The sequence below is a fragment of the Trichosporon asahii genome (assembly GCF_000293215.1).
Source record: "Trichosporon asahii var. asahii CBS 2479 unplaced genomic scaffold scaffold00008, whole genome shotgun sequence".
Classification (NCBI taxonomy): Eukaryota; Fungi; Basidiomycota; class Tremellomycetes; order Trichosporonales; family Trichosporonaceae; genus Trichosporon; species Trichosporon asahii.
The window spans coordinates 442,846-457,904 of NW_014040916.1; the positions used below are offsets into that span (position 1 = coordinate 442,846).

At 60.2% G+C, this 15,059-nt stretch overlaps 5 protein-coding genes across 5 annotated transcripts; all 5 read left to right on the top strand.

Annotated features, from left to right (window-relative positions):
- Positions 1-1,399: 1,399 nt before the first annotated feature.
- Positions 1,400-3,048, top strand: A1Q1_06763 (transcriptional regulator; the record flags this gene model as incomplete). The annotated part of the gene is made up of 5 exons (XM_014327812.1): positions 1,400-1,429; positions 1,474-2,275; positions 2,324-2,649; positions 2,719-2,973; positions 3,022-3,048. The coding sequence occupies 5 exons, from the start codon at positions 1,400-1,402 to the stop codon at positions 3,046-3,048; spliced, it is 1,440 nt and encodes a 479-aa protein (XP_014183287.1).
- A 2,968-nt stretch (positions 3,049-6,016) lies between these two features.
- Positions 6,017-8,277, top strand: A1Q1_06764 (FAD monooxygenase-like protein; the record flags this gene model as incomplete). The annotated part of the gene is made up of 2 exons (XM_014327813.1): positions 6,017-6,069; positions 6,240-8,277. The coding sequence occupies 2 exons, from the start codon at positions 6,017-6,019 to the stop codon at positions 8,275-8,277; spliced, it is 2,091 nt and encodes a 696-aa protein (XP_014183288.1).
- Positions 8,278-9,000: 723 nt separating this feature from the next.
- On the top strand, positions 9,001-10,245 carry A1Q1_06765 (uncharacterized protein; the record flags this gene model as incomplete). The annotated part of the gene is made up of 1 exon (XM_014327814.1): positions 9,001-10,245. The coding sequence occupies one exon, from the start codon at positions 9,001-9,003 to the stop codon at positions 10,243-10,245; it is 1,245 nt and encodes a 414-aa protein (XP_014183289.1).
- Positions 10,246-11,750: 1,505 nt separating this feature from the next.
- A1Q1_06766 (uncharacterized protein) lies at positions 11,751-12,626 on the top strand (the record flags this gene model as incomplete). Its single annotated transcript, XM_014327815.1, has 1 exon — positions 11,751-12,626. The coding sequence occupies one exon, from the start codon at positions 11,751-11,753 to the stop codon at positions 12,624-12,626; it is 876 nt and encodes a 291-aa protein (XP_014183290.1).
- Positions 12,627-13,020: 394 nt separating this feature from the next.
- A1Q1_06767 (glutathione transferase) lies at positions 13,021-13,958 on the top strand (the record flags this gene model as incomplete). Its single annotated transcript, XM_014327816.1, has 4 exons — positions 13,021-13,089; positions 13,167-13,259; positions 13,307-13,684; positions 13,782-13,958. 4 exons carry the CDS (start codon positions 13,021-13,023, stop codon positions 13,956-13,958), a joined length of 717 nt encoding a protein of 238 aa, XP_014183291.1.
- Between the last annotated feature and the right edge of the window lie 1,101 nt (positions 13,959-15,059).

The window sequence follows — 15,059 nt, forward strand, 5'->3', positions numbered from 1 at the left end:
ATCTGTATTCTGGCTGGCGTTATTTGCATTGTTCAGTCGCAAGCCTCGCATGCCTCGCAGGATCGCAGGTCGCGCAGGTCCGTTGCCCAAAGAGTGCACACAGACTGACCAATAGCGAAAGTGGGGGAGGGGAAGGGCACTCTGCGCTGCGCTTTGAGGCGGCATGCGGCGTTGCGATAAGTGCTCAACTGGGAACAGGCCGCGAACTGGGCGGTATATTGGGCCTGGGGCCTGGCAGCTGACCGAGGGTTCTATTTCGACGTTTAGAGATCGTGCTCGGGAAATGAACGAGCAGGTGATCATATGGGCAGCTGGGTAGCATGAGGACAACGGAGCCCGGACAGCTGGGTTCCGAGATAGCTTCCTTCCGACGAGGCCGGCAAACTTTGTCTGACGGTCAGCAGCGTGCAGCTTGCAGCATGCAGCACCTCCGAGGGACATGGCGACGGTTAGAGAAGAAGGAGCGGCTCTGGTGCCCTGGCGCTGGTGAACTCAGGGGCGGGAGTAAAAATGCGGGGGGTCGCTCCCTGTATTCGGCTAAGCGAAACCGTCATAATCGCTGGGCTGGGGCACACCCGCACACCCACACCCGGCACAGGGTGGGTCCCAAAGTGGAGGGACGGGGGAGGGGGAAGGGGGACAGACAGATGAACGCAGACGGGGGACAGCGCGAGTCAACACCAAAGCACCTGGCGGGCAGCACACTGTGCAAAGGGCACGGGCGGCGCGACAAACCAGCCTCTGCACGTTGGCCGTTGCCCGGTCCCCGGATCCATGGCGCATGGGCTGGACAGCCTGTGCTCCGATGGCATCCCCGCTGGCTGGCTGGTCGATGTGAAAGGGTACAAACGTAGACGCAGACACAGACGCAGACGCACCGTCCACCCTCCGCACCACCACCACTGACCTGCCCAAGGAATCAATTCACAGCCGCCGGTTTGGTCTCCTGCATCCTGGTGACTACTCCTTCCTTCATCCGGACTCACTTGACATCCCTCTTTCACCACTGCACACCTCACACACACACACTTCGTCTTGCCACTTACACGCCCGACCTCCTTCTCGCCCCTCGACATACTCGCCGCTTCTTCCTCCACTCTCACATTCCTTGCATCGGTTTGTTGCTCCACTCCTCGCCGTCACTGGCCATCGACCCCCGCGGCCCACCTCGAGCGACATCCGCTGCTCCGCCCAAGATAGCCGCGGTCATGTACAAGTACCTCCAGGAGGACAACGGGCAGCAACCTCTTAGTGCGTAGCTTATGTGTATTGGTGGCTGACCTCTACAGAAAAAGTCAAATGTCAACGAGTTAGTGTCGACGCCTCCTGTTCCATTCCTTCCGGTCTGGCGAGCTAACGTCTAACAGGCATGCAAGTACTGCCGAAAAAGCCATACGACATGCGAAGACACGCGGCCATGCCAGAGATGGTGAGTAGTTTCAGGAAATGCCTTTCTGACAACCCAGCATTAAGCGAGACATTGCCCAGTTATGCCTGGCAGATGAGGCCGAGCAGCTCCAGCAGCAGGCGGCACAGCAGGCAGCTCAGCAACAGGCGGGCGCCAGCTCGCGAACGGTCCCTCAGAAGCGACGTGCATCCCAATCACAGACGGGGACGTCTGTGGATAGTGGTGATCGGCCGGAGCGAAATGGACACCCGCCTGGCTCGGATGAGGGCAGCATGGCTGGACCAAGCTCACAGCGAAACGTCGTGTCACCATCTGCCGCTACGAACGGCCCAGACATGATGAACGCAGTTCACATGATGACTTCGCCCGTCGACTCGTTCCGGCCACAGACCCTGCCGTCCATCAACGAGGGCCAGGGCGGCGCCCAGATGCCGCAGCAGCAGCAGCAGCAGCAGCAGCAGCAACAACAACAACAGCAGCAGCAGCAACAGCAGCAACAGAACACCGTCGGCAATAGGCTGTGGTACGAGCAATCGCTCGGTCAGAACAACACGTCCTCCAACGGCGGCGTACCGGAGAACTTCTCGTGGAGCGCCCTCGTCGAAGGCATGTTAGATCCATTGCACACTGGGACACCGCAGTCGGGGAATCATCAGGACGTGTCGTGGCTTAACAACTATGCTAGCACGCCAGCTGCGCCTGCGCCCATGTCGCTGCCTGCGCCTACGCCCGGTCCCGCGGCGCAATCGAATTCACCGGGCCAGGGAGGATCGCAGGACGCAGCGCGCATCGCCGCCACGTCGCAATCGCCCAGCACAGTCACCGGTGCCCAGAGCAACAGCGTAGACGAACACATCACACCTTATAGTGAGTGGCAGTGGCACCTACTATTGGCAGATCTGTTAACAACAACAGATTACACGTTTGGTTACTCGAGGCTACGGACATACACGAACGAGCTTGGCGATCCGACCTTTAAGGCCCGCGTATCGGCTGCGACGGACCGGTTCAAGCCGATCCTGCACAGCTGCCTCTCGCAGTACTCGGACGATCAGAACATCCAAGCAGAGATCCAGTTCGTGTCCTTCGTTCGGCAGTGGCAGAGCCTTAGCGACGCTTTGCCTGTACCTGCGCTCGTTTGGCGACGGACAGGTGACATCAACGGCGGCAACACCCGCATGGCGCGACTGCTCGACGTTCCGCTGGACAACCTTCGGTCCGGAAAGCTCTGCATCTACCACGTGAGTCCCCCGGCAGGAGTAGATAAGCCTCCTCGCACAGGCATGGAAGGATTCGCTGACGATCTCCAGATCTTGGATTCTGCTTCGTTCCAGGACTACTGGGAGGACTACGCGTCCAAGGTGCTGATCAACCTTGCGGATCGGTCCACGTTCGACGTAACGGTGCCCGTGGCGCTGACGAAGAATGCGGATCCGACCAAGACGCACCTGCTCAGCGCGTCTGTCATGTTTGACACGTTCGGGCTGCCACTGGTGGTCAGCGCGGTGCTGACCCCGCTATCGATCGAGTACAAGTCGCGCATCGAACCGTCAATGGTCATCCAGGTAGGTGGCACAGATAGGAATCCTACGGTGCGACCCGTCTCTTTGCAGTCACTGGAATATCTGTGGATGTGCTGAGGGAGAGCGAGGTTGGTTGTCATCTTTCCCCTGGAGACGCAAGGCAGTGGCTGACAGCGCAGGCGTGATTCGTTCATGAGCCTGTACGATCACCTATTAGGACGGCTACGGTCCGCGGCTCCGATTTCATCTCTATTTTTGGGTACGATGTGTTTGTCTTGACGAGGGGCAGAGAAGGGGTGTCTGGGCCCCAATGTAACTCTAACTAGTTTTACCCCGAATGCAACGAAACTTGTATGCACGCAGACAAGCTGGCAGCGCAGGCAGGCCTGGCATCGGCTGTCCCACAGTCTTCTGCCAAGATTTGTCCAAGCATAGTCGGGGAAGTCTACGTGCGATGCTAATGTTGTTCGCATCTCGTGAGCGTCCGTGCCGGCCGCTGGTGCCCGTGCCCATGCCGTATCCTGTGGTGCCGGTGACCAGAGCCCCATGGGCGAACACTGCGGCACCAGCCCCCGCATCACCGGATCAGTCACAGGCAAAGACAAGGCATCACAGGCACTCGGGGCTCACTGGGCTCCGTGTTTGCAGAGGTTGGTGACTGGGGGCGCGATCGGTGGCTGGTGCTGGGGACCGCGGGGCTGCGCGGAGGGGAAGAGAGGCGCGTGGGAGGAACCAGAAGGACGCGCGTATCGGCATCGGATCGCCCGTTGTGTGGACGGCGGGGGTGGGTGGGTGTGGCGCGTGACGTCGGGTCACAGATGATCGGGGAGTCGCCAGCGTACCACCCCCATAGCCAAGCTCTCCAGACAGGCCCGATCAGCCATGCACCCAAAGGACCCAAATCGTCAGTCGCCGTAGCCTGCGGCCCCGGATATCCACACAGGTAGTGGGCGTGGGGGACCAATCCGAGAGCGATCATTTCGGAAAAGTCAAGCATCGCCCAAGGCCTCCAGTATTCAGCAGGAAAGACAAGGATAGAATAAGGCACTGCCGGCTAGCCCACAAACACATGTGATCTGAATACCCAGTTGCAGTCGCCGGATGCATCCCCGACTACCATGTCTGGTAACTGCGAGAATGCTCCGATATCCTCGTCGTTGAAACGTTAGCGATCATTATGTTATGTCCGGAAAGACACGTAAACTATGGGGCGATCGCATCGGGCGGAGCACACCCAGTTCATAACGCAAGTTGTCTTAGAGCATCGGGAAGAGGCTAAGATAGGCAATGGCAGCGATGCGCGATTTCCACAGACACGCCGGCATCGGACAGCTGGATGTTGACGATTCGAAAATGACAAAGTCAACCGCGCAGTCACACACACACACTTTGCAGATCTGGAAAGCTGGAACTGAATGCCGACTGCTGGAGCTTTTGGGTCGGATATGGTGGATGCCAATTCCAGCTCCAACAGTGTCGGCAGGCACGACCGGCCGTTAGCTGGGCTTTAGCGAGGAAGAGCGTGCCGAGCGCCCAACAACGCTGGACTCGCTGGGTTGGACTTCCATGCCATCCTCGGAGGACAGATCCCGCCTCGGCGTATCCTCGGAAGATACACGTCTCCCCGGGCATGTCTGGGCATGCTGTTGACTAACTCTTCCTTACGAGGTGCGCAATGCTGCGCTTCTCATAGGCCGAACCCAAAGTGCCGCGCAAGCAACTTCCACAATGGAGGCGCACTGCGGCTTGTGAGGCATGGAAGTGCCAGATGGGGCTCGGCAACTTGCGACGCTGCGGCATACGGCGCTCAAGCGTACCTGTTCCTGAAAGTGGGGCAGCCGACTGTGCGGCAAGTTTTTTGCGGGGTACCTCGGAAAAAGGCTTCAGGCCCGTTGCCCTTCCTCTCCAGCCGGAAAGACGGATGCACAGGGTCAGTTCACTGGTCTTGGTCCGGGCCGCATGCCGGCGCCTCTTCGATCACATCGTAAGCGACGCAAGCGGGGTAGGAACAGAGCTGTCGGGCCACTGGCGGCCACCTGGGGCACGAGATCGGAGGCCTGGAGGCAGTGGTGACGGCGCGATGATCGCAGCCCGAAACTTTAGGCTGCCCACATGTTGGGCCCGGCACTGTGGACCCTGTGCGGCGAGCGAGAGCAAGGTACAGGAGGCAAGACACAAATTCCGAGATGATGCTTAGATGATGACCAGGGACGAGGCAAGCGAGCGGCCAAGGTCCAGGGCAAGGACGCAAAGGGGAGATGCCGAGGTGGGTTAGATGCCGAAGTGGGTTCTCGGAGCAGGGAGCACTCACCACTTCCGATCGCCACGCAGGCACCACGCGATAACGATAAGAAGACATTGTGGCTCACGTGATTCTCATTCAACCAGCTAGGAGCATCGGGTCGGAGGCTCCGACACACCACCCCCACGTCGGAAGCCCCGACACGCGTGGGGCACCGTGACTGCTCTCCTGGGTGAGGAGTACGGTGTGTCACCCCCGCAAGCCGTCTCCACCCCCGCCCAAGGACCTCCAGTCATTCCCTCTCGGCGGCGCTCAGCACCCCGCGTAACCCGCGTGGTGACGCCTGTCATGTACATTTCCGAGTGAACATGGCCTCCGGCCGGCACTCTCTCCGGGGTGGAACCCAAGCAAACGCAGATGCCGACCATGGAACACTTGACCGCTCATTCAATCGACCTCCATCCTTTCGCGAGACCGATCGCATCAGCCGCACCTCCCCCTGCCCCGCACCCGCAACCGCACTCCGCCGCACGCCGACACTCACCAAGCACTTCCACCCCCTTGCCTCCTACGCCTGCTCTCTTACCTCCTCCGTCTTCGACAACCCCGACCCCACGGCCCCGCTTGCCCCCCGCAAACCCCTGTGACTCTTGTCCTGCCCCTGTGCCAAAGAGCCCCGATCTGCGGCGCCCGCTACCACCTCCTTGGGTGTTCCTTGTGTCTCGTTGCGACTGCGCTACTGTTCCACCACCTCCGATCCTCCCTGTCTGAAAGTATATATATCCCGACTTCTTCGAGCAGATCATGATTCCACAGAAGCGACCTCATCACAACTCTAACACAATGACCCAAGACCCCACCAAGTACAAGGAGTCCGAGTGCGACGTCCTCATCGTGTAAGTTGAGACTTGGGATGACTGTCGGAGCCCACACTCCATCACTGCCACTTTCCTCATCGCTATCTCGTCTACTTTCGAGTTAGGCATGGAGCCTCCTCTGGCTGCGGTGGTCGGTCTCTGGCTGGTCGCTTCCTTTAGCTCGTAACTTGGTGACTGACTTGTCTCAGCGGTGCCGGCCCCGCCGGTATGATGGCCGCCCGTGTTCTGGCCAACTACCAGAGGCAGCAGCCCGACCTGAAGATCCGTATCATCGACAAGCGCTCGACCAAGATCTTCACTGGACAGGCCGACGGTCTCCAGTCCCGCACTCTTGAGTGCATGCAGAACCTCGGCATTGCGCAGAAGATCCTCGCCGAGTCCAACGAGCTCTACACCATCGCCCTCTACAACCCCGACGAGAATGGAATCATCCGTCGCACCGACCGCATTCCCGACACCATGCCCGGCATCTCGCGCTTCCACCAGTGCGTTCTCCACCAGGGCCGCATCGAGCGCCACCTCATCGACTCCACCCTCGAGACCTCCAATGGCCGCATCAAGATTGAGCGCCCCATCATCACCGAGGACATGGAGATTGACGAGTCCGCTGTCGAGGACCCCGATGCCTACCCCATCACCGTCACCCTTCGCTACCTCGGCGAGGAGGAGTCGACCCCCCTTCAGTTCGGCCACAAGGTCGAGAACGGTCTCTACCGCTCCGTCTCCATGATGGACGCTGAGGACGAGGACGCTCAGTACAAGCTCCCTGAGGGTGCTGAGCCCGGCATGATCGAGAAGGTCAAGTGCAAGTACGTTATCGGCTGTGACGGTGGCCACTCCTGGGTCCGCCGCAAGCTCGGTATCGAGATGGTCGGCGAGCAGACCGACTACATCTGGGGTGTCCTCGACGCCATTCCCCACACCAACTTCCCCGACATCCGCTCGCGTTGCGCTATCCACTCCGCCGAGTCTGGCTCTGTCATGATCATTCCCCGTGAGAAGGACCTCGTCCGTTTCTACGTCCAGCTCCAGGAGCGGGCCATCCCCGGCCAGCGTGTCGACCGCTCCAAGTACACTCCCGACGTTGTGCTTGAGGCCGCCCGCAAGATCATGGCCCCCTACACCCTCGACATCACCAACCTCGAGTGGTTCACTGCCTACCACATTGGTCAGCGTGTCGCCCACATCTTCGGCAAGGACGACCGCGTCTTCATTGCCGGTGACGCCTGCCACACCCACTCCCCCAAGGCCGGTCAGGGCATGAACGCCTCGATGATGGACACCTGGAACCTCTGCTGGAAGCTCGGCATGGTCCTCACCGGCCGCGCTAACCGCAACCTCCTCTCTACCTACCAGACCGAGCGCCAGCCGTTCGCTCAGGCCCTCATTGACTTCGACCACAAGTTCTCGCGCCTCTTCTCTGGCCGCCCCGCCAAGGACGTCGCCGACGAGATGGGTGTCAACATGGAGGAGTTCAAGTCTGCCTTCATCAAGTCGGGCAAGTTCGCCTCCGGCACTGCCATCGACTACAACGAGTCGGTCGCTGTCGCCAAGACCGGTGACCCCAAGCTCAACAAGGTCAAGTCCAAGCCTGAGCTCGCTAAGAACATCGGTGTCGGAACCCGCCTCCAGTCTGAGCGCGTCATCCGCCACGCCGAGGGTCTCGTCACCGAGGTCCAGGACCTCCTCGTCTCCAACGGTGCCTTCCGCATCTTCGTCTTCGCCGGTAAGGCCAACCAGCCCGAGCAGATGGCCCGCCTTAACAAGTTCGCCGAGTACCTTGACTCTGCCGACTCTGTTGTCTCGCGCTACACCCCTGCCGGCCGCAAGCGCGACTTCATCTTCGACGTCATCACCATCCACTCCAACTCGCGCGAGGAGATCGAGATGCAGGACTTCCCCGCTCCCGCCCTCTACCCCAAGTGGGACTACAAGAAGATCTACGCCGACTGCGAGGACTGGCACATCGGCCACCCCCGCGCCTACGAGAAGTACGGCATCGACCCCGTCAAGGGCTGTGTTGTTGTCGTCCGCCCCGACGGCTACGTCGCCCTCGTCACCGACCTCGAGTCCACCAAGGACCTCGACGCCTACTTCGACGGCTTTATGCAGGCTCCCAAGAAGGCTGTCGGTGCCCAGACCGAGCCGGACTGGACCGCCAAGGGCCTCTACAAGAAGACCACCGAGGCCGCCAAGGCCGACCGCGCCTCCGCTACCGCTGCCTAAGCGCATGCGCCAGCGTCGAGAGCGGTCAAGGTGCAACAAGGGTATACCCAGGAGTAGAGGAGTTGTAAGAGTAGTAGTCGCTGGTTTCTTTCACGAATCATGATCAGAAGAATGCATAGGGTTTCAGAAAACAATGTCGCAAGCACCTCGCTCTCACAACTAACCACCTCCAGCGTGCCACTGATCATAGCCAAGGGGTGTCGGGAAGGTCAACACCGGAGCCCCGCATTCGGCGACTTGCCGCCGTCGCCTCCACCTCCACTTCAGATCCTGCGGGGAAGTCCACTCACCTTCGAGCCTGAGCGTTTCAGCTTTGTTTACCCTCCATCCATCTAGCCCTTCGTCTTCATCGAGACTCCCCTCCCGCCCAGGAGCTCCGTAAGATGTTACGACATCGTTACATGAACTCGGTGCTGCGGCGAGCGTACGCATCGAGTGCAGTACCCACGCCAAAGGAAGAGCTCGCTCGCGTTGCAGAACTACAAACAGCACTGCAGGGCGTGTCAAACCAGGATGCCAAGAGGCGGACGATTGCGGAGTATGGAGACCTTCGCTCCCTGTTAGAGTTGTAAGCTTTGAGGATTTTTCATAGCTGACATGTGAAGCGTTTATCATCCGAAGACACGACTCCATTACACTTCGACTCGCATCGATCGGCCCGTTGGCAATGGCGGTTCAGATGGAGTAGGGAGCAGCACCGACCTGCCAGTCCCCAATTCCCTCATGGCGCTGTTTGAAGCCCTTTCGACTCGTCGGGCAACCGGCTCTGCGGCTGACCGCCTGGTAGCTGGCTTCCTCATGCAGCACGGAGTGCATGGCAAGGAACTTGAAACGTTCAGGCAACTACTCGATCGGAACCTCGTCGCTGGCTTTCGCTCACGGACACTGGAAAGTGTACCATGGCCCTCCATCTCACCAGCGCATTACTCCCCGCCTTTCTCTACCCATCCCAACGCTACGGAAGACGCTCCGGCCGCTGCCTCCAGTGCAAGCTACCCATGGACGAATCCCAATCGCAGCTGGGACATTAGCGTTGCGCTCGGGTTACCGCTGAAGCTGCCATACGAGGTGGAAGGCAAACTGGCATCAAGAAAGTACGATGGTGTGCGTGTTGTTGCCATCATCGACCTTGTGGGAGATGACGTTGTCTCGGTGCGCTTCCTTTCGCGACAAGGAAACGAGTTCACATCCCTCGCCCGTCTGGAGGAAGTTCTCCGGAATCTCAAGCCTCAAGATCTTCCAAGGAAGGCGGCCTACAAGGTAGACGCGCTGGAGGGTCTGGAGCACGAGCCGCTGCCGGTATCGGACAGCCCAAAGTACAGGATCGTGCTCGATGGTGAAGTTTGCGCTATGGTGGGCGGGAAGGAAGACTTCACTGCCTCCGTATCTCAGATCCGACGACAGGCGACTATGGAGCAGCCGACCTACCTCGTCTTCGACGCACTGACTTGGCACGAGTTCTCCTCTGCCACAGGCTCCAGGCCACTCAGCGACCGGCTTTCCGACGTACGTGCCCTTGAGTCTGCCCTCTCGTCTCCGCGGTTCAGCGCCATCAAGCAAGAGCGCGTGCGAGACGATGCACACCTCGCAACACTGGTGGCTGAGGCAGCAGACCGCGGCTGGGAGGGCCTAATCCTGCGCTCGGATGTCGGCTATCGTGGGAAGCGCACCGGCGACATCCGCAAGCTGAAGGCGTGGGCTGAGGCGGAGTTCACGGTCATCTCTCGGGCCGTTGGAAGGATCGCACTCGCGGGCCGTGTACAGAAGGCGTGCACATCGCTCACCGTCGATCACCGTGGCCACCCCGTCAGCGTTGGCAGTGGACTGAGCACAGCGCAGCGGTTGCGCTTCGTTGATAAGGCCGAGATCGTCGGCAAACAGGTCACAGTGCAGTACTTCGAGGAGACGGAGAAGAGTCTGCGCTTCCCAACTGTCAAGCGAGTATGGGATGGCGAGAGGGACGTGTAGCAAGCCGCACCCGCAGTGTCAGGACGGCGACGCCGATACCGCATGCAGCAAGACAGATGAAATACAAGGCTTACAGGTCTCGGAGCACCTCAGCATGCGACTGTCCCCACACAACTGTCACTGCGGGAGAGGTACGGCCGCCACTATCCAGCCGTTGCAGCCTTGGCGCTCGGCAGGCGCTGGGGCGTCGATGGCGTTCCCCAAGCGTTCGCCGTCCCACGTTCCTTCTCGCGGCCCGGCCGGTCTGGGCTTCCCGGTGAGCTAAGTGGCCAAGGAACCGACGCCGCTGTGCACGCCATGGTGATGGCACCATTGTTTCGCAATGTTGAGTTCCGACCCAGCGTGCAGCACAATGAGCAAAGCACACAAGCGTGTGCCCATCTGGGCTGTACCGATCTTCGGGTTCCTGCGGCAGGGGCCCGGGAATAGGAAGGCGGCGGCAAGAATGCGTTATTTTCGATCTCGACACAACAACAAAAGATCGCCGCTGCAGCCCCTGTCGTTCGTAGTCTTTGCCGTCTTTGCCACCCGACTACGTCGACTCTCCCGGCAGCCGGAAATCATCCCTCCGCACTCGTCCTGCCAGGGATGCTAGAACACCAGGAGTACAGAAGGGGTGCAGGGAAGATAGAGAATTGGGGCCATGTAACGATGCATGAAGTGGCTAGAGTGGTAGGCGTCAGGTGATACCGTGATACCGCAGGAGAAGACAGGATCCGACAAGAAAGTGTGACGGTTTGGGTGGCCAAGGGCGTTGTGGTGTGACAAATGCCAGGCTGGAGGAGATCGAGATCATGAACACTAGCGGCCAACCTGGGCTGTCTGGAAGGGCGCTAGCGAGCGTCTGCACACTGGCCACTGCACACCAGGCGGTCTGCACGGTCTGGCCGCTTTCTGAACACGCTGGTCGGTACACGGCGGAGGCACATCTGGCAACGAAGGCGTGCAGGCGATCAGGCGAAACGACCGCGGCACAGCCAGTCCAGTCACTCACTGGCACCAGCACACGACCACCTCCCGCCTGCCGTCTGCATGCGCCGCGCGCCGCACACACACGCTGCTGACGCCTAACCCCCGCCTCGACGCCTACCATGACCGTCCGCTGCGCGCTGCGTGTCGCTCGTCGAAACCACTGTTTCAATCTTGCATTCTCTTTCTCTCCCACTGTCAACTCCGACTCACACCCGCACTGATCATTGCCTATCCTCGACATCCCGACCCCCTCACCCCGACACCACCATTCCCCTCCCTCTTCTTTCCCCCGTAGCGTACAACCCTCCCACTTTTCTACCCCATTCCGCTCCTGCATTCCCCGAAACCTAGATCTTGAACCGCGTAAGGTGAGCTCGAGTGCGCGGGGAGACAACTGACTGAATCAGTGTGGGAGGATGTCTTGAGCTTGCCGTCGAGCTCGACAGCCCAGCATCACTGCATCCCCTAGCCACCTCCCCGGACAACTTGTTCTTTTCTGGCCACCCTGGTAGCCTGACTGTTATCCTCACACAATGGACACCGACAAGGCAGGGGCCATCCCCAACGGCCATTGTGGTGTCAATGAGCCCAACCATCAGAACACTTGCTTCAGTACACCTAGGAGCACTATCCTTCATGACCACAAGCGCTCGCAGTCGGCATCAGCCACCGACCCCGACCCCTTGTCCCAGCTGTCCACGACGGAACCAACCACGCCCAAGTCCAAGTCCTTGCCACCCTTGCTTCCTCCAGCGGAGCTGTACTCGCACCTGCGGGATACGACGACCGAGGTCGCGCCCCACCCGGCGACACTGAGTCCTTTACTGCGCTCGAGCTCGTTTAGAAGGCGATTCTCGACGCCACCGCACCTCAGCCCTGTCCGCAGCCCGTGCCGTAGCCGCCCACCTTCGCCCCTCGCGACCAAGACACACAGCGGCAGCAGCAGTAGCGGGTACTTTGACTTTATGCCCATGAGTGGCACGGACACGCCGATGCTCGATCGCGACCGCGAGTGCCAGGCCCAGGGTAGACGCGGATCGATCGGCTCTGACGCCCTACTTCTCACCCCTGCCGAGGAGCGCCAGTTCAACCTCTCGGGCTGGAACACGAACAGCACCGCTTCCACGCCCCGCACTCTCTCTCAGCGCGGTAGCGAGGACCAGCTGCACAAGTCGGCCGCCGCGTCCCCTGAACCCGGCTCCAAGCTGTCTGGAGGAGATTCACCCTCCACAGGCACGCTCGAGCGCCGCGCCCGCCGCCGTCAGGTTGTCCGCCTCGACAGCTTTGGCGGCGAAGGTCTCATGAGGAAACCGTCTACCCGCCATCTTGACGGTGGCTTCCCCGGCTCCGAGATGTCCCAAATGCCAGCAGGGACCAAAGCGCCTCCCCCGACCCCCATGACTGAGTAGCTGCAACCCGCCTCGGTCGTCGTCCCATGTGCCGTCGTTCCGCCATAGACATGACTCCTATACAGGAACGTATACCCGCCGTTCAACGTTCGTACGCCTCGATCGTACTTTGTACCACTTTCAAGCCCCACGCTCACTCTTCCTGTGCCCATGAATCCCCATGTTGTACACACGAAACGCGGACCTGGAGCTAACGATGCGAGCTAACATTGCCGCCCGCCGGGCACGGGCATCAGCGACAAAATGTCAACAAGCATGACGTCAGTATATAAAGTCGGGCGCAGTAGTGTCAGCTTCCTGACTTCTTGCATCCTGCATCCGGTCTTCTGTCTAACCTGTTACCCGGCCGATCACTGCATCGCTCCATCCTCCATCCATCGACGAGCAACCAAAAATGAGCGGCAAGATCCTCATCCACCACCTCACGCAATCGCGCTCTGAGCGCATCTTCTGGCTCCTGGAGGTGAGTGGCGCACGTTGATGCTTCGATGTAGAGGAGCGTCAGCGAGCTGTGCGGTTCGCGTGTCAGCTAACGTTCAGGAACTCGGTCTTCCCTACGACGTCAAAGTGTATGCACGCACAAAGGAGGGCAAGGGGCCGAAGTCGCTCGCCGAGGCGGTCCCAATGGGCAAGGTGGGTGCTTGCTCCACGTCCATTCATCGTCCACATGGAACTAACAGCAGGCTCCCGCCATCACGCTCCCCGATGGACGCACGATCACCGAGTCCGGCTTCATAGTGAACCAGCTGCTCTCGCACCACCCCTCGGCATCGACAGAGTCCACTGCGTCTGCGGACAGTATCTTCTGGAACCACTTCTCCGAGGGCTCGCTCATGCTCCACCTCCAGTCCGCATTCACGAGCAACAAGATCGCCGAGGGCTTTGGGGCGTACAAGATTCTGTACCTGCTTCTGTTCTTCCAGGGAGGTATCTGGGCCTTCAACAAGTTTGTCCAGGGACTCGAGAAGAAGAACCTTCAGCCTATGCTTGACTATGTCGAGGAGTTCTTGGGCACGAACCCGGGCTTCAGCGGGAATGACAAGCTCGGCGAGGGCGACGTGAGTAATACTCCGGCTGACTTCCTCTCTCCAAACTTCTGAGGGAAGGATGTAGGGAGAGAAGCTGCGCAAGAGCGCTCGATAAGCTGACACCCAGTTCATGATGATCTTCCCCCTCAGCGCCATTGCCAAGGGCGGTCGCGGGCCGTACATCCTTGGCCCCAAGACGGAGGCATGGGTCAAGCGCACGGAGCAGCGGCCCGCGTACGTGCGCGCCATGCAGAGGATGAAGGAGGAAGAGGAGAGGCAGGTCACCGGCCCGTCGCCCGAGTAGGATCAAGCAAAAGGCACGGCTTGAGTGCTGATAATCGAGACCCAGGGCCAAGCTTTGATTGCCGAGGCGAGCGCTCTTGCACGTATCTGTACCTGACGGAAGAAATGGAGCAGTAAAGAGATGTCATCCGGATACTATTGTACAAAATGCCGTTCAGGCCTTCGCCTTGTTGTAGATGTCGTTGTAGGTCGCAAGCGCTTGCTTCGATACCTCCTCCGGATCCCGGCCCTCGAACCGCCGCGGGTCCATCTCCTTCGCCAGCTCCGACTCCTGTTCCACCTTCTGCCCCAAGCTTGCCCTAATCTCCTTCGCGAGCACGTCGCACGCGCCCCCCGCGTTCGTGACCCACGCGCCGACAGCGAGCCAGAGCCCCGTCTTGCTCTGCCCAAACAGCGGCAATCCGTCCGGCGTTACAGTGAACAAGCCGTTGAAAGCGTATGCTCCCTTGGGCACGTCGCCGTGATATGACTCTGGAAGAGGCTTGATGGGATCGAAGGCGTCGGCCGTGTCCTTTGGTAGGATGGAGAGCGCGCGGTTGAGCACGCGGTTGAAGTTCGGGTCCCATGCGCCATACGCCGAGGCGAGCTTCGAGGTGTGCAGCACGTGAATAGGGTCATGCGCGTACGAGCCAACGCCGTCGCGGTCCCCGTGGTCGCGCGCATAGACGTGAGGGCCGGGGAAGCGGACAAAGGGGCCAGTCTGTTCCCGCTCAGCACGCACTTTCGTATACGCGTAGGGATGCGCGACGGGAAGGGCCGTGACTTGCGTCTCGGGGGCGAGTTGGGACGCCCAGATACCCGTAGCGAGCACAACGCGCTTCGCTTTGAACGTCCCATTGCTGGTCTTGACTGTCCAATCGTCGCCCGAGCCATCGATCGAGGAGACCTCGGCCTCGACAATCTTGGCGCCCTCAGACTGCGCCTGTTCCCGGCCCCAGAGCGAGATCCGGCGTGCATTCGCCGTCCCGTCGTTCGGGAACTTGATGCCTCCTCCATTATCAGGACGCACGAGGGCGGGACACTGCCGCGCCGCCTCCTTGGGCAGAAGCACTTCGGCTTCAACGCCCTGCTCCCTCGCCAGCTTCTCGCGGTCCATCAATGT